Source organism: Neopsephotus bourkii, unplaced genomic scaffold, assembly GCF_033783945.1.
Source record: "Neopsephotus bourkii isolate Nb327-2 ecotype Australia unplaced genomic scaffold, CSIRO-AGI_Nbou_v1 NB_168, whole genome shotgun sequence".
Taxonomy (NCBI): domain Eukaryota; kingdom Metazoa; phylum Chordata; class Aves; order Psittaciformes; family Psittacidae; genus Neopsephotus; species Neopsephotus bourkii.
In genome coordinates, this window is record NW_026900684.1 from 1,435,421 (window position 1) to 1,454,426 (window position 19,006).

At 34.3% G+C, this 19,006-nt stretch overlaps 1 protein-coding gene across 2 annotated transcripts in view; it reads right to left on the reverse strand.

The window, feature by feature from the left end:
- The window catches only part of SGCZ (sarcoglycan zeta), a 453,681-nt gene that overhangs the window by 13,557 nt on the left and 421,118 nt on the right, over window positions 1-19,006 (reverse strand). For both annotated transcript variants that reach the window (XM_061370848.1, XM_061370857.1), the window contains exons 6-7: window positions 13,392-13,464; window positions 154-277 (exon numbers count right to left, since the gene is read on the reverse strand). In XM_061370848.1, the coding sequence (XP_061226832.1) occupies window positions 154-277; window positions 13,392-13,464 (197 nt within the window). The remainder of the gene's footprint in view (window positions 1-153; window positions 278-13,391; window positions 13,465-19,006) is intronic.

Below are 19,006 nucleotides of genomic sequence, written 5' to 3' on the forward strand. Positions count from 1 at the left end.
GAGAATTAATAATTGAGTAAGCTATACCAATATTACTTTAACATAGGCAAATGCAGAACTCTTCTTGTGATGTTTACCTTGCTACTGAATAAATTGTCCTCACATTTTTTTGCATTACGCCTGGCAGAGCTATAGTACACTGGCAGAACTTACCTCCCCTTCTGTAGACTGTAAGTGAAGTTCTTTCCTACAGGTAGCCTTTAAGTCTCCTGCAGCTGCATTGACTTGCACTCCCCTGGGTGCTTCCATCACCAAAGATCTAGTAGGAGATTCAAGTCTGAAACACAAAAGCAATCACTAAAAAAATACCCCAAATCAAGGCACCAAAACACACCCAGCCCCAAAACCCACACTGCATGTAGAAATGAATGCATTTTGAGAGGTAAAGAAGTAAAAATGAGTTATGTGTGTGATTCTTGTACTACACTTTATGATCTATAGAAAGAAAAACTTAAGTACCTGTTTAAATCTATTCTTATTTGAGACAACGTTTAGGCATACGCTGATATAAGCTCATCTGCTTAGGATGCTTTCCAGCATTAGCACCTAATTTACTTAATTATACGAATACTAAAATATAGGTACTTAAGAATCCACATGTTTCCGTGAGTGTTTCTGTAGAGACAGGTTAATAACTAAAGTTTGCTTAGTGTCTGGTAAGAAATGTCAACTAAATAACAAGAAAAAAAAAAACTTAAATGTTTTAAGTAATGATGTAAAACTGATTAGAATTACTCTGCCTTTACCGGCTCATTCATATTTTGGAGTAGGTGTATCAGCATTATGTATGAAGAAGAGAAGAAAAGGGAATCTGTTATGTCTCTATTATCATGGGGGTTTTGCATGCTTTTTCTATTCTCCAAAATACTTGTTCTGCTCTTTAACCCTGCTATAATAGGGTTATGACACATATCATTGGGTCTTGTTATCTGTCCTCAGAGCAACTACTGTTCTTCTACTGTCACTCTTTCCATTTTTCTCTACTGTGTACCTGAGATCCTGAATCACCTTTAATGCGAACTATAATACTTTCTTAAACATAGGATCCCACAATACTGTGCTGCTTTCTCTTAAAAGGGAAGTACTAATGCAAAGATTTCATAGAAATCTAGCTCACAGACTGACTAGGAAAGATGACTGGATGAAAACCATACTGAACTAAGAACAAAAATTTGGATTCCAGTTGTGTTCAGCTGTAGACTTACTGTATAGGCCCATTAAGAGGGAGACAAATCATTTACTCCATTTATATCCAAAAAATTCAATGACAGAACACAGTTCCACTTTACCTGAACAAAGCCTTTTTGTAAGATGAAATGTATTAATAACAGAAATATCTAGAATGAGTAGCTTGAAGCAAATCCTGTATTTTCCTCTTCAACAAATTGTACTTTGAATGTTAGGTCACATCCGTCCAAAAACATAATTAGGTACTAGATATATAAAGGAAAGAGCAGACTGACAAAGAATTTGCTACAGAAAAGCCAAATGAAAAATCTGTCAAGCAATAGAACAAGAGAATTTTAGTGTATTCAACTACTGAATATTTTAAATGTACAGAATAGTGATGGATTATAATTTTGAAACCAAAATGCTACATTTGCACAGACACTAAGTCACTGAGATGGTGTCTGTAAAATATTTCTGTTTGTGGAAACTTAGGAGTGGAAGGAAAGAAAATGTATCTGTACCTAAACAGTCCAAGAGAACAAAAAAGGAAAGCAATTATTTGGTAACACAAATGGAACTATTAAAAGCAGGTGTCCAGATAGAGGAAAACAGCTACTTATATAAGAAAAGCATACATGGGATACATATGGATAGGAGCAGTAGAAAAATACCTGTATTTCTGTTAGTGCTAAGTCATGGGGTTTTTTTTTGTTCTTTTTTTTGACACTCTGTAGGGAGAAGTTAATAGAAGGTTTTGCAGTTCTTTGTACCAGGAAGAATCTAAGTATCATGAATTATTTAATCATGTACATCAGTGTTTTTCAGGTGGTGGTTTGTGAACTTCTGATGGCTATAAGATAGCAGAAAAAGAGCTTCCAACCTTTTAGAAACAATATAAACTATAAAATTTAGAAATCAGGTTTCTGAAAGTGCTGTTGCCTTAAAAAGGTTTTACCTTGAATTTAAAATGAAACTGTTCTGTATAAATACTAAATGATTGTATATTGCCATCCATATTTTTCAGCAGCATATTTTTTGTGATTCATAACCTTCTTTCCAGGAATATTAATATTTCTTAGTGCTCTCAGCTGTCATTTCATAATCATGAAGACAAAAGTGCTCTTAACTACATTTATTGCATTCAATTTATAGGTATTAGCAAAGCCACAAATATTTCTGGTTTCCTAACATCAAAACCACTCTCAGACCTGACTGAAATTTTTCAACAGGTGGACAATAAAAATCTATTTAGGAATATGTTTCAAGAAACTATGATTTTGTTTGAAGAATAAACTTTCTTCTGTCTCCTGAAACATATGACAGCAGAAATGTTAATGAATGGCTGATTATCAGCCACCCATCAACAAGTAAAAGTGAATGACTAAATCTGTTTTACAATTACTAACTTACTTTTCTTAACATTATTCCTGGGATGATCTACATCTGAAAAATTAGCTGCACAATCTGCAGGATGCTACTGGAAATGCAAAGTCTATACACACAAAGAGATTATATCCTTAATGTTTTGAAATAAATTAGGTTTGATATGCAGCTGGTTTATAATATTTCTTGTCATATTTCTGAAAGCTTTAATCTCTACTATAAAGTTATTGTAACACTCCACATTGTAATACTCATTCCTCCAAGGAAAAATGAATTATTACAACAGCTTATCAAGAACCTGCTTTCCTTTCAGATCTACTGATGACCTGTCACAATGTCATTTCCATCTATGAATACTATTCATACAATTTATTTTTTATTTCCCAAACAATAAATGGCTATGATGGAGAAGGTAACTACTGCTATTATTAGACAAAAACTACAATACTGAAGGAAAGACAAAGAAGCTTCTAAAATGAGGTTTTCAAATAATATAGTCTGTCAATTAACTGTATGTGATGCAGACAGATGATTTTTCCAGAGCTGAGAAGGGTTTTTTTCTCTTTTTAATTATCAATGGTTAATTTGTGAAAAAAGATAAATTTCAGAAGATCAAAGCTATGTGACTTTGAGCTGAATTCATCAAGGAGTTATTGTTAAAAAAGGCAACTTCTCAAATATCTTCAATATGTTCCTTTGAATGTATTAACATATTTCTCATTAGAAATGCAGAAACATTTATTTTTCATTCAGTATTTCCTGTTTACAAGCTGACCTAGATTGTATTAGAGGAAAATAATTTAAAAAATATGAACCAAAAGGTTTCATTTGGGGTTTTAAGAAATATTTCAGGTTTACCTCTTTGTATATCCCTCATATTCACATGGGATATGATTTATCTATGTTAATTTTGCTCTGTTAGCTAGCAGAAGGTATTTCTTAAAAGAGAAGGAAATAGAAAATTTCTCTGTTCAGATGTGAATAATTTATTTGCTTCTTGTCTATTTAAGCAGTGGATCCAATGCATGCTACTTAGTAAAACAGCTAATATGAATCTCCACCACTTTGGAATTTGGATTTAAAATGAGATTAAAAAATAGGTTGTCAACTAGAGATCGCACATGAAAAGCAGGTACTCATTTCCCTTCTACTGGCACCTTTACAGCTGGGGGTCAAGAAATACTTCAAAGTATTTGACTTTTATATATGATGGCCTTGCCAACGTACATTGCTGTGACTTTTTTTCAGTCAGCATAGAAATCCTGTTTTTAAAAAAGGGTTTTGCAAACATTAAATCAATGGAAAACCTACACATTAATTTGGTCACCTTTTTGTAGATGTCTATAGACTAAAATAATTGCGACATTGATCATGCTGCCTGTAGTTGAAGAGTTGTGTCAGACTGAGGCTGCAGAGGTGTAAGATACAGAAGGAAAAAGAAAGGCAAATGGTTTCTGCAAGCCTCACTTTTCCCTGCTTGCTACTTCTTGCTTTTAAACAAGCACTCCCAAACCCAAAACCCCATAGAAAGTAATGCTTTTCTCTTCCACAAGTGAACAAACCATTTTGTTCCAAATTTGAATTAAGATTTTTTTGCAAAATATAATTTTGAAAACGTTTTACAGAAACACCAACAATTTTAAAAATATATTCTTTCCATTTCTATGATTATAAAAAGAACAGCTGGTTGTAGAGGAAACTGATTTCAAGAGTCCTCCACTGAGACTGAGAGCCCTTTAAGGAGTCCCCTGAACACTAATGATGCTTGATAAAATTAGGGGTTTCATTTCATCAATTTCCTGGAAGTCAGTCTGCAAACTCCAGTAGTATTCATAAATAGCCAAGTAATTTTATGATCATGGTGACAAATAAACCTGGAAGCCTTTTTTTAAGATATTGTAACTATTTAAACAGAGGATTCTTTATTAGCTGCATGTGACATCACAATGGGAATGCTCTGAACATAAAATTGCTAGTCACTCATTTTTAACTCATTACTTATACTATTTACAAGATTATATGTTCACTTTTAAACATATAAAGTGACTAACAATATCATTTTGGTACATGTAAATGTATCAAAATGTGTACCTTTTTGAGATACATATGAATCATTGCCAGAATAGTTATTTTTCCTGAAGCTTGTTGCATTCTAATGCTTGTTGCATTAATCAAATGCTTATATTTTCAGGATGATTTTTTTTAATGAAATGCATATGTAAATGTGCAGACCTCATGGATCCTTAGTATTGCTCACTGATCAACAACTATTCTTCATCAAGAAATAAATCCTCATATATTCATGTGAAGCTCTCTTTGATTTGTGTGGGAACCTAAACTTTAAGGGAACAATTTGTCACTATTTTGTGACTTCATAACATGAGTCTTAAGTTAGAAAAAGTTAAATAGGTATCTTAAGGAATAAGTAATAGCCTAAACCAGTAAATATTAACATGACTTTGTTTTCCCAATATCCAATTTGGCAACTCATGGCCAGTAAACTTAAATAGGACAATTTGTTGACTTAAATAAGAACCGAAGATTGGGATTCTCTATACCCTTTCATGTTATGTCTGTGCTTTGTGTGTCACTGACTTTGGCATGTGTCAGCATGCCCTTATTGTAACTCCTGAAATTCACATTAACCCAGAAATCACCACACTGGGCTCAAAACTGAGTTCTGATTGTCTTGTACATGCCACTGGTTTCAGTTCAGTGGGTCTGCATTATCATAACAACACCTGAAACCACTGAATATTTTGATGTTATTTGACATAGAAGATAAATCAGAAAAAGAATTTCCCCAGATAGGGAAATAAAGGATCTCTTATGAGAATATTAAAAAATATTAGTCACCGAGGGGGGAAAAATAAGGAATAGAGTGTCATCTAAGAATTTTTCAGTGATGTTAATAAAGCACTTGGAAAAGTGAAGAAACATCAAGGAAAGGTGAGGAGTGCTGGAGAGATCAAGTATTTAAAGCAAGAGCTTAGCAAAATAAGCAGATTATATGAGGAAAATTAGAGAGAACTTAATGTCTGGCTGTTTCTTAGAGTGGGTGAGGACACAGCCAGAATAGCTAAACACAGGGAAACTACAAAAATAAATTAAAAAAAACTTAAGAACATAAACCAAGCCCTAATCAGAATCTCAGGTAGCAAGAATTCATGCATTATGGAATGTAAAGTCCACTAAAACTCAAACCTTTGTGAATCAAAAAACTTAGTAGAAATTTGAGGTCTAGAACGTGTGCTTTCATTTCCTAGAGAAAAAACACAACATGCTTCAAAGTCTAAACGTTCAGCCTGTGAGACAAAGATCTGTGTATAACACAATCCAAAGCAATCCCTTAAGAAAAGGTACGGGAAAAGAATTCCTCGTATCCTTGACACCTTAGAGCTACCCCTATTCCACCCTAAGCACTCCACTTTCCATAATGTTCCTTACTTTTGTTCTGACCTGAAACCCCTTCTACACATGCCCTGCCACTTCACTAAACATCCTTACGTAAATTTTATTTTCTTCCCAGAAATAGCTCCATTACCTGAGTTGTATTTCAGTATATATTTTCTTAAAATAGAAATCTATCTTGTCAGAGATTGAAGCAACAGGCCCACAGATAATGCTCAAGTGGCTGTCAAGAGTAAGATCTGAACATAAAGTGCCTGAGGGAGACTGAACAGCCAGACTGGGCTCTTTGAACAGCTGGAAATGCATGAGAACTGGTTGACATAAAATATTCTCAGTTTTGAAAACTATTAGCTTCCTATGCTTAGGAAGTGACAGTCTAGACCACCTGTAATCCTCCACTGATGTTTTCAGTGTTTCCCTAAAGTGCCTTAAGATTATATAATTGGATATATTTTAGCTGATCTACATCATAAGGAAACTGCATCTCATGTGGAAAATTATTCTGCTGAGATTCCTTTAACAAGTTTGATTCAACTTCTTCAGATTAAGCCTAGCAGAGACCTTGGAATATACTCTCCAATGGCTCAAATATGTGTCTGCATCTGAACAGGCCAAGAAGACAAACACCCCATAAAAATAAAACAAACACCAAAACCCAAAAAGAAAACACCAAACAACCAAAGAAACCCTAGGGAAAGAAGGAAAGTTTTAGTTTACTTTCGTCACTTCTTCAGGGCAAGCATCATTTTGGAGAGAACTAGAGAGAGGGTTTTTTTTACCTTCTGCAACACAACATAGAGTGATGAACTACAAAGATGCCAAATAGTTTTTTTCTTTATTTTTGGCATTCTATCTTGAATTACAACTGAGCAGAAAATGAGGATTACACAGTAGGACATGTAAAATGATCTGTTCTTCCCTGTTGCTGAGGCTACTTCTGCAGTTCTTGTATAATTATAGGCAATAGAAGGTTGTGAACAGTGGAATATGATAGTTTTGCAAACTCATGTACTCCCTGTAACTACCCACTACATGCCCCTCCATCCTCTGGGCCTCCTTTTTGTTATAACCAGCCTGTATGAGCTTCAGATCTTTCTTCTGGCTCCAACATGGTGCTAGGACAAGAACACAAACCATGCTCTCTTCAGTTACAACACTGATAGGAACCTCCTGTCCTCCACGTACTATAATAACGACCTGACCATGAAGCAAGATAAGTTAGTCTGAAACCATGTGTATGCAAATAGGTAAATTTCTATAAATACTAATACTTTCTGATATTCTGTTAGCATCCCTAATTAGGCATTGGTTTTCTGAAAACACATAGAAACTTAAGGATCTTTTGCCTTTCTATCAAATATGGATGAGACTGCCTAGCTGTTTCACAAATTATCAGGGACATGAGGGGAGAGAATTGATAGGCAGCAAAATTAAGAAGTCCTGTTTTCTTGGAAAAGTGTCTGAAGAGTGAAAATGGATACCCATAGGAAGAGGAAAAACTAGACTGAGAAAATATCTGGTGAGAAATTTAGTATAAGGAAAGAATAAGGAAATTAAATGTTGATCAAGTGATAAAAACACAAATAGCGCTTTTTGTTATTGCAGTAGTAAGCCTATTCGCTTAAAATCATAAGAAAGGCAGGAAATTGAAAAATTATGGATGTTGCAGCAGCATTACTTGGCTTTAATGTACAAGTTTTATGGACTACAAGTACTATATCAGATCACGTTTCAATAGAAAAACTACAGCAAAAGGAGTATGCAGGTATGGTGGAACAAGAATCTATTTGGCTTCGAGTACAAAGCATTTCAGAAATTATTTCTGCTGTCACTAACATCAGCCCCTAGGCATTAAGGACTGTTGTTCAAATTCCAATAAAAATACAGTCAACCACCTCTACTTGGAATATCTCTGAAAATTAAATAGTTGACTAAAGCTTGTGCTTTTATACCTAGTCCTAAGGTGGACCTACATGGAACAAGAATTTCTTGAACATGTAGCAGCAGCTTGGGTCCGAAGCGGTACAACAGCCCTGGGGCAACCTCAGATGCAACAAGCCCTGCTGGAGCCAAGAGCACAACAGCAGAGCACTACTGAGACCCTGTGCATCTGCCCCTGGGACCCTGAGCACCTCTGCTGGCTGCAGCTGCTATTACACCTGAGCCAGCTTCATGTAAAGAAACATCTTCAGCTGCCTTCACACTAAGCTGCAGAGTGTAAAGCTGCCTTATCTTTCAGTAACTCAGCACTGTGTCAATGCTTTCTATTGCTCCAAGCTTTATACAGGTTTTGAGACCTGTATAAATTGAGAATTCATAGGGTATATTTGCACTCATAACCTTGTTAACCTGAGACATCTATACTTGGAGCCCATCTGTGTGTTCCTGAAACAATGGCAAAACATAATCATAAAGTAATCATAATCCAGTTGCTGATAAAGAATCTTAGTTGTCCCTGTTGTTCCTTTTGAAACGCTATTCCTGAATTTCCTTCATCTGAGCGGCAGGGTGCTAATTTCTATCCAGTATTCACCATCATACTGTTGAGTTTCACAATATTCTTATTCTAGTGCTCCAGATCTTCTGATTGCCAGTGCTTCCAAACCCATGTACTTCCTTCTAGTGGAAAGAGAATTATTAAAACTGATAATGAGTCCTGAAGAAACTCTTTGAAATCTCCCTCAAGTACGAAGGAAGGCTATGCACAATACATGCTTATTATATACCACTTAAAATGTCTCTAAACACACTCTTTGTCTTGCCTTTTATTTCTCATTAGATACCCCACTATATAAAATACTTAAGCTCCAGAACAGACATCTACCTATTTTCTGTTTTCTAGAAGATTTGGTATCTTTTCAGGGGGAAAATATCTCTTTGGATTTTTCCAATAAACCCACCTTCTACTTCATCCGAAATTTTAGTTATCTTCAATCCCTTAGTAATTCTTTTCTGTAATGAATCTTCCAACACAAAGCATTGCATACTAATGAGTTTAGATTAAAGGCCCTAACACACCAGATGACTCATTTAACCCGTCTTTTCTATCCATTCCACTAGAAGTTCTACCATTACCAAATAATGAGTCTCACAGTGTTTGCTTCCCAGTCTGAAAGTTTTATTGCAAGTTTTTGCAATTTGACCTGATTTAACCTTTAGCTCAGTTACAGATCAGGGATCGATACTATTAACCACATGAAACTCGATTAATTTTGCCATCTACTGTGATAGCAGTACTTTTTCCCCTTCGTATCTCAGTTCCTGCTACAGCCTTTTCCCTTCTCCAATGTCAGATATAATAATTGTCACTGAACACTAAAGCAAATTATTTTTTTCAGTATAAAAGCCATACTTAGTTACCTTTTGTTCCTACTGTGTCCTATCTGCATATTATGAACTTTTAGTACTGGCTTTGTTCTCTATTCATTTCAATGTCTTTTATGTATAAAAGCATATACATGTGTTAAAAAAAGAAGAGCAACTTGTGGCAATTTTTCAAGTTTTTACAGCACCCATCTCTATTTTTGCATGCACATGTACGTTAAGCAAAAATAAAATATTTTCCAACAGCTAGGGAAAAGACTGGGCAAAAAAGTGTCTGTCAAAGCATGTGCCCAAGCACTGAAATAACTATTTAAACACCAAATTCTGAAAACATAAACAGTAAACATGTCTGTAAGTAACTAGAACCTAACATCATTAAAATAGCACAGGAATGAAGCTGGGATTTTTACTGCATCTTCTCTCTTTTGATGAGCTGTGACTTATTTGATTTCTGAGTACGAAGAGATAAACAGTCACAGGGGTTTTGTTACTCTCAGCCTGCTCAGACAACTAACAAGTTAATGTTAAAATTCTTTTCTGATGCCTTTTTTTGACTCCAGTTTTTTATAGAATAGATATTTTCCCCTTTTAGTAAGCCACCCCTTAAATGTCACAAAAGATGGCTCTTACAAACCATCACTTTGATCAATTTTCATCTCACTATGCCCAGCATTAGCTTCCATGATAATCAATGGTATGTGAAGCTTGACACAGAAGATGAAAAAAACACATTAAATTTGATTTTGCAGTTACAACCCAGAGAAAAAAAAAAAAATTAATTTACCCCCTTATTAAGAAGATTATTGAGGGCAAATCTATCTGCGTTTAACTACTGTCTGCCTCTTTATGCATGGATATTACCTAGTAATGCACCATGTTTTAATGCACTATTACCCTAAACCCAATATTTGGGGAATATATTGGCAGTTTAGTTTTCCTTACTGTGTTCCTGTGAGAAAAAGTAGTGAGAGAAATATGAAGATTAAGTTACTAAGGTATAATTCATTTTCCTGATTCTAAGGCATGTATTATTTTATGCTGCTTATCCCAGCTAATGAAAGTCAGATTTAATTAGGTTTTGGGATTTGACACAACACGTCTTACCAGCTTTCGCAAAGGATTGTAGAAAAACATTTTCTGAAAGCAAAATCTCCCTAACTATTACCTGAAAAGACAAGAGAAAGATGTGACCACAGTGGTTGGGCACACAGGAAGGAATAATTTTAAATATAAACGGATTTTTATTTTCATGCAACAATTTTTAATGGCAAATATTAGAGATGCTGCTCTGTCTGAAGACCTCAAAATCTGGATACGGAACAAAGAGTGGATGAGGCAAAGCTTAAATATGTGAAGCTACCATTAATGTGACTTTCTCTTTTTGGCTCCCTGTCCAGAATAGATTGAGCTAAAATCCCTGGACTTTGGGGGCCAACACTATGAACTTTGTGAGTATCAAAACCTTAATCCATATCTTATAGGTCAATTTCATTCCCAGTAATCTATCTGGTCAGAATTCCATTTTTTAAATTCAGTAGTGAACTGTTTTACATGTCTAAGGTTTTGAGTAAATTTCCAGAATCATTTTTTGAAGGAAAAAAAAGAAAAATGTTTTTATTTAAATACACTCATACCTTTATGTCTGAGGTTTACTATTTGACCACAAATACACATTCCAACATGAAAAATATGGGATCAATGTTATTTTAATTCACAATCTAACCTAAATTCTTGTGTCTTTCAAGTATACAAGTGTTAAGCACTGTAACTCGCTGTCAAACTGCAGTCACCTGCATCAACTCCAGTGTCAACTCAGCAAACTCTCTACTGTCCCATGTTACTGACCATTTCCACTCAGCATTTAGGATACAACTATTCTGTTTTAGAGGATACCATGATTTTACAATATCAATGTAGTTTTATCAGTTGGGCCTGCAGACAGAAAATACATTTTGTTATTGTTTTGTTTCTGTGACAGAGGTAGCTTCTGAGGCTACAGGGAGATTGGTGGCCTATTTATTTGGATGTACTTGGCAAATGATCCCCTAAATGAGAGATCACTGCTTTCTGACAACATTTAATTAAATCAGGAAAAAAATATATTTATGGGGAAATTAATGTAGGGCTTGAACTTAAAAAAACCACAACAGTTTGGTTTCTTTTTTTGAAATATAATTTGAAATAAGATTAAAAGGCATATGGTAATGGGAATCTTTAAGGGGATATATACAATCTGAGTGCCTAGTTTTATTTTGCTGTCAGAAAACATCACACAAACCCACAATTATTTATAGTTCTTTCAAGCTACAAGGTTAAAAAGGGTGTTCATGTTACCTTCTAGAAAGGCTCATGCCAAAACCCAAGGAATCTAAGTCCAAATGGTAATTTTCATCTTTTGAAAAAGATTGAAATAACTTCAGAGTTTTAAAAAAGAAGTATCACTTAATCCTATGTAATATATAGGAGCACATGTGTACAAAATCTTGTAGAACACAATACAGGCTGACCATATTAAGAAAAAAATGGCTTACACGTAAGTTAATGCTGACCAAATAACAGTGGAACAGTGGTTTCTGCTTCATCCTTTTTTTTTTTTTTTTTTTTTTTTAAAGTCTGGGTTCAGTTCATTATTAATGAGAGGGCAGAAAGTTGAATGGAAAATTCTCACTAATTTAAGTCCACCTTGGAAAAATTAGCTGAAGGAATGATGGAGTTTAAAACATTAAGCAACAATGGGGTTCATGGCAGTGAATAAAGACAAAAGGCAAGAGAGGTGAGTGCCTGATACGTAAGTTTTGTAAGCCATGAGGTGATTTTAATCCCAATGAAATGAATCCTGAAGACACAGGTTTGTCTATCTTACTATACATTTACACTCTTTAATTATTAAGTATTAGAAAGTAGATAAAGCTCCTTCTCTACATTCTTTTGAGTAGAACGATTTCCACCCGCTTATTCAATTTTTTGCACCCCTGAGAAAAGTTTTTTGTTCCACTTTGAAACTTTGATTTCTGCTGTACCTCCTTTGATTAGATACCATACCACCTCAGGGGTCATCACTAATAACCACCTTTACAATTACTCTCAACAAAGACTGACAGGAGTCCTGGCAAGGGTAGGGTCCTCTGGAAGACCCCAAACCATTACATTACCTTAAAATGATTACTGTAAACAATTAAACACAGTCATTTACTTCTTACACCTCACATACAATGGTCCCACAACGATCATCCTAAATGCCTTTACAAATATAGGGAAGGGCATTCAACAATGCTTTTCAGTGGCAATTCACTGTAACCACTGACGGGAAGGTAAAGGGATAGGTATATCATAGGAATCATACAATAATTCAGCCTATGTCTACATGGTTTCACACCTGTTCTGCTGAGAAGGACCTTTGATGTTCTGCGATTGTCATATATTATCATTAATTATGTATATAAATGACAGACTAGTATTTACCAGAGCACATACATGCACTTCAAGAAAAAGTTTTCACTATAAACCTGTGTAAATTTTCTGTTTCTCATTCTGTAGATATTTTAGTAACTTTTAGACTTCTTGTTTTACTATGTACTTATTTCTCACTTTTGTGACTAATCCAGAAAACTTTGGACTTTTCTCATTTACAAATCTAGCCTCACTTGGAAATGAATTTTGGAAGCATGTGTGTGTGTGCTCGTAGTATTTTAAGAACCCAGAAATACCACTTGAAGAAAAAATTTGGGACTGTTTACTTTAACTTGACTTACATGTTCTGCAACAGCTATAAAAAAATCAAAATCTGGGTCTGAATCTATTAAAAAGTACTGTACTCACTTGAACTTAAAACCCCCTGACTATTCCTATCTCTGAGGAAAACACACTTCTTAAGGATTCTGCAGCAGAAGACAAGTAGTTTAGAAAAAGTAATGTATTTTACATTTTCTGTGATAGAAGTTAGCGGGGTTTTTTAACAGAACAAATTTGAGTCTACCCATGTTTTGGATACATATGAGTCATTAAGTATGTAGTATATATTACTATAAAGATATTTGCTTTTAAAGAAGACAATTATTTTTGAGAATACTGGACTTAAAAACAACTTTTTGAACAACACCTACTTGAGGTCTTGGGAAGGTTCTGCTCTGATATGGGGTGTCTCCACAGAGTGCCCAAACACTGCCCCTTCCGTGCCTAAAATACATAAATAAAATACAGTACAATTACTTTGGAAAATAACACATTGAAATGTATGACCACAAATTGACAGTTTTAGGACAAGATGTCTGATTTAATCCTTTATTAAGGATAACAAATGTTTCTTCATATTAATGTTTGCATTTTTATATAAGAATCTGGATGGATATAATGTGAAACTTTTTCTGCTTTTTAGTAGATGAATTTCATATACAAATCTGAAAGCATTTATAGATCCAAACTTTTCAGCACTGACTTGCCTGAATTCTCATTTCAACACTTGGGAGATGGACTGTTTTACAGATGTGGAAAAAAAATATCATATAACACATTCTAGAAGTGTCAGTTATTTTTTGCACATGCTCATTTTATTTGCTTAGATTTAGATGCCAATCTTTCAAAGGGTTTGTAATAATAGAAATATGATATAAACTTTAGGTGGGCTTTTTTCTTTGGCGGGTTTTTTTTTAAGAAACCCCCTGAAGAATATACATGTGCCCGTAAGCTTTTACTTTCCTTCCCTGAAGATGGTGTACTGGGAACTGTACTAATAAAAATAGCTCGAACTATTGTGTAAAAGTCTTTCCAACAGAGAACCATCAAAAAAGGTAAAAGAACTGATTGAAAACTTTTGTAAAAAAGGAATGCTTTTACCTTCCATCACTAGAAGATAAAGGAAACTGTCTGGGATAATTAAAAGTGATTACTAAATATTCTGGGTCTGATTGCTGTATTTCAATAGAAGTTTTCTTGTGTTCTGAATCTCGAATTCTGAGTAAGCTTAAAAATATACTCACAATATCTCACACTAGCTATATAAGTGCTCAACAGAACAGAGGTACCACCTTGTTACAATATTATAAACAAAATATTTTCAATTATACAATATTTAAAAATTTTACAAGTATGTTTAGAAATGTTTTTTTAATGGAGGCAAGATATATAGATATTTTTACAGTTAGCCAACAACATTTAGTAAACTTATCCTATGAGGACCTGAAAGCAGAATGAGGCTATAGAGTATTTAATTGCTAATACCTTTTTACAGCATTAAAGCGAAAATATCCTGATCAAGAAGTTAGAAAAATCTAATCAATCGTTAAAGTACTGTCAAATAGTCACCACTGTTCATGTTCTAAACTCAATTAAAAATAAAATAAAATAAAATAAAAATTCCTTTATTGTAAAATACTGGTATTGAGTATCCTAGGTCTTAGGGTTTCATCTCCAGAAATCTATGAACTTAACAAATATCTTGGCAAAGCATACTGAAAACAATTTCATTACAACTGCTGCTATGAAGATTTCACAAGAAAACAACTAAATCCACTCTCCATAACAAAACTTCACAAGTGTTATGGAGAACCCCAGGAGAGGGGAAAAAAAAGCATATCTCTTCACGTAAAAAGTATTCACAGAGGTGCAGTGCAAAATATGTTTTTTAAACCTGATGTTGCCTTGCAATTCTGCTGCCTTTAAGTGACAGGAATATCATGCCTGTATAGCCAGGCTTCCTGTCACTCAAAGCAATTCTCACCCCCAACTATATTGGCACATAAGAAATTCTACAGGAGCCAGATCTCAGAAAACTCAGAGTGCTCTTCCAGAACCCAATCACCTTTTTCATCAGCAAAATTAAATATTTTCAAGACCAAGGGTTTTTCTATTTTTGAAGTGGCAATGGGATATTAAGATATAAATAGCTGAGCAGGATGCAAAATTGCCAGCCTTTGATTATGAGAAGACCACAGCTGTAATGTTTGAAAGAACAGAATTAATTCAATGATGTATAAAACATCACTGTTGTACAGGTCAGACACTAAATGCATCAGAAGTGCCAAGGATAATATGAGGCAAAGACTGATAGCAAAAATAAATGACAGCTTTTCTAAGCCAGAATTGGTATTTCCTCATTTTCAACAGCAGTTTTTTTAAAAGATGAGAAGGCATTTCTTACCTAACAAAACAGAAATTTCAAAATGAAGACAAAATTTGTCCAACAAGACTGAAAATCCAGGCAGGCAGAATGAAGGATAAACCAGTATAATTAAATAAAATACAATTAAAACAAACCAGATGTGCTCCTTTGGCTATTTGAAGATATAATCCCACTTTTTTTTTCCTTCTTCTTGTACGGCCTTAAAAGTAAAGCAGTTCTCACAGTAAATGGTTTATCCTCAAAAAATATTTTATCAGTAACTTCAAGAATATCTGCAAATTCTTTTATTTTATACTGGAAGAAAAGCAGGCACTTATAATCATCTTGGTTCCAGTAAGAAAGGTGAAAAATAAGAGCCACCCAGAATTTACTGATGTTTTTCCAGAGTTAAATAGCAGGATCATGAAAAATGGAAAGGAATTGTAAAACAAATAGAAGACATGGATCAACATTAGTTAAAAATATAGAAGAAAAGCTACAGGAAGATTTTCTTTATTTTTTAATTTACTATGTGTAAATATATAGTGCTTTGATGGGAAGTTAGAAACATAGTTCAATAATGCTTAGGAAAAGGTGCTGCAATCATACCTTTTTATGACTAATAAATAGAACAATATTAATCAGGATTCAAAGTGATTAGCATGCTTTTTTAATGAAAAATATAGTTTAGGTATTTAATATTTTACAATGTTGAAACAACTTTTTACAGAAATAAGACAAGGGATTATTAACTGTATTCCCTTACTTACAGAATCATAACGAAGACCTACTTTGAGATGAGTGAAATTCTAGAGAGAGATGAATGCACAGGAAAAAGTAATAAAAAGAAACTACTTGAACCTTCAAGCCCTTTCAAGTACAGCTCAAAAGGAAGTAGTTAGGGAACTGAATTCAAAGGAACATGAGTTAGAATGGATAGCTATAAAAAGTGAACCTTTCAGAGGAAATAAAATAGCAAGGGCACTGAGTATGTGCAAAGGATGTAAAATCAAAATTGTAAGTGTAACTGAATAAAATTACTCCCACCTCCAGCTTCCAGTGGAAGAGAATGAGTTAAGACTTCAGTAAGAAAGAAGCACCTGTGAAGGCAAACTTCTGGTCAAAGAATATAGTCACTATAGAGGTTTCTAGAGAAAATTCAGCAAATAGTATGAGCCAGGAAAAAAGACCAGAAGCCCAATTCCGTATTTATAAAGAAACCTCTTTATGCATAACAGATTTATAAACACCAGAAAAAACAGACCTATAAAACCACTATTTTTTTGATACAGAGCAAATTAAAGTGACCCTTTTGCTCCAAGCAAAAAATAGTCACACTTTCTCCTGAAATTGAATATTCAGAATTCAGAGAGACCAGTATAAACTATTGATTTCTGCTCAAATTACAGGTTCCTGAAATTCAGCCTGTGGGAAATGACATGCTTCTTAAAAATGATGGAAGTACAATGCCAGTGTTTGGTGTCAGATTATATTTGCTTATGTATGGTCATGCTAAGGAAATTTTGTCATTTATTTAACCAGCAAATAATCATTTTGTAATTTATAAATTAGCTCACATAACAACACCAGCACCTTCCAGGTGAAAAGAATGGCAGCTGAGGAGTTGATGAGCCAAGAATAAAAAAAAATAATGTATTATTTTACTGTGAAAAATAACCCAAACATCAGCATTATCCCACTCCTTAACATCATTTTGGTAAACAAATCACCTCAAATGTACTGACAGCAGAATTGTGTAGGATTTGGACACGCACAGATTACATGACATTGCAGGACCACAGGCACAGTTGAAATTTACTGCCCTCATCTTTCTCTACATTTTCCAGAAATGTCAAGCAACAATATGAAGCACTAAGATTATGCAAGTATTAGGCTGTAACACCAATTTGTCGAATGAGTTTGAGAGTTTAAGGAAGAGTTTGTAAAACATTTTTGCAAATATAATTTTTGAAGCTTGTAACTGTATTTATTCTATTCTAATTATTCTATGATTCTATAGTTCTACTTGTTTCAAACCCATTATCAAGTTAAAGTATCCACAGGCTTTATATAGAAATGTGAGTAATTAACCAAGATTGTTTTACCATTGAACAGACATTGAAAACATAGGCTTTAAGTTCTAAAAGTGTAATTGCAATAAGAAAAAACAATTCTTAATTCTTTTACCAGGTGTACACAGGTAAAATTTAGAAGTGCCTTTGTGAGATTAGATAGCTGTTATTCAACACTAAGACCTTGGAAGAGCTAGTCACTGCCAGACTGAATAAGGAGAGAAATATTCAATTACACAGATTAACAACCATAAAAAGGCCACAGAAAATGCTTGGTGATTCTTTTGTAAAAGCCATTATTATAATTTATGTTGGGCTGATCAGAAACCCAAAAGAGTTAGAATGCAGCTTCTGGACTACATGTTCATTGTGCAGCTCTTCAAGACTTTCAATTTTGATAAATGGCTTGAAGTGTAATTCAGGAAGGTGCTTCTATTAAAAAGCACAATTCAAATGGATTTTTGCTAGGGAGGTGGATTTTGCTACGACTGGCATGATTGCTGGGATTTCAACCTTGTGGAATCCCTCAGCAGCAAAAAACTCACCAATGCTAAGTAGCCAAGGTTTCAAGTACAACACTGATGTGGCCGTACTGGAAGTACAGGTAGGAATCATAGAATAGTTAGGGTTGGAAAGGACCTTAAGATCAGCCAGTTCCAGCCCCCCTTCGGGGACATTAGAGGAAGCTGTATTACGGCCTGACTAGATGCAGCTCTTCACTTGTAAAGTAAATCATGAGCATAGAAATCTTCAGAGGCAAGCTGTTATCAGAAAGTAAATTCTAAAATGAATGATTTAGATTTGTTACCCAAAGCTGCCCAAGGAAGCTGTGAATTTTCCACTCCTGGCAGTGTTCAAGACCAGGCTGGATGTAGTCTTGGGTGACATGGTTTAGTGTGTGGTGTTCCTGCTCACTGCTGTGGGGTTGGAACTAGATGATCTTAAGGTCCTTTCCAACCCTAAGTATTCTATGATTATACGACTAATGTTTGATAAATAATTTCCATACGGCAATCTTAACTAAAGCAAGACTTTTACTAAACCTTCAATTTAGAATGAGTTCCCCAATAAATTAAAATTAAGTTTCCTTGGTGTAATAAATTTTGATCAAAGCAAATCACAGCTCCAGGAAATACTTGCAAAATTGCAACAGTTAATATTAATCTTCTTAAATATCATACTAACTTCTATTAAGTACAAACATTTGAAACATTACTTCCTAATGATGGGCAGTTAAGACACTTTTTGTCTTGCAATGAAAATGAAACTGGATTATGCCTATGTGTTCAGTTGCTTATCCACAGTTTGAAGGTTCACAAGCAAAATCTATGGTTGACTACCACTTGGTTTACCCTGCTGAAAAAGTTAATCTATTTAAGAAAAAAAAAAAAAAAAGAAGAAAAAATTGGACCAACTTAATTAGTAATTGGAAATAGCTATTTTAAATGCTACATTTCTGATGAAAAATGTTGATATGTTTGCAGAAAACTGCTGAGAGTCACACTAAAATTGAGTATTTTTTCACAATATGAAGGAAAGTGTAAACTAT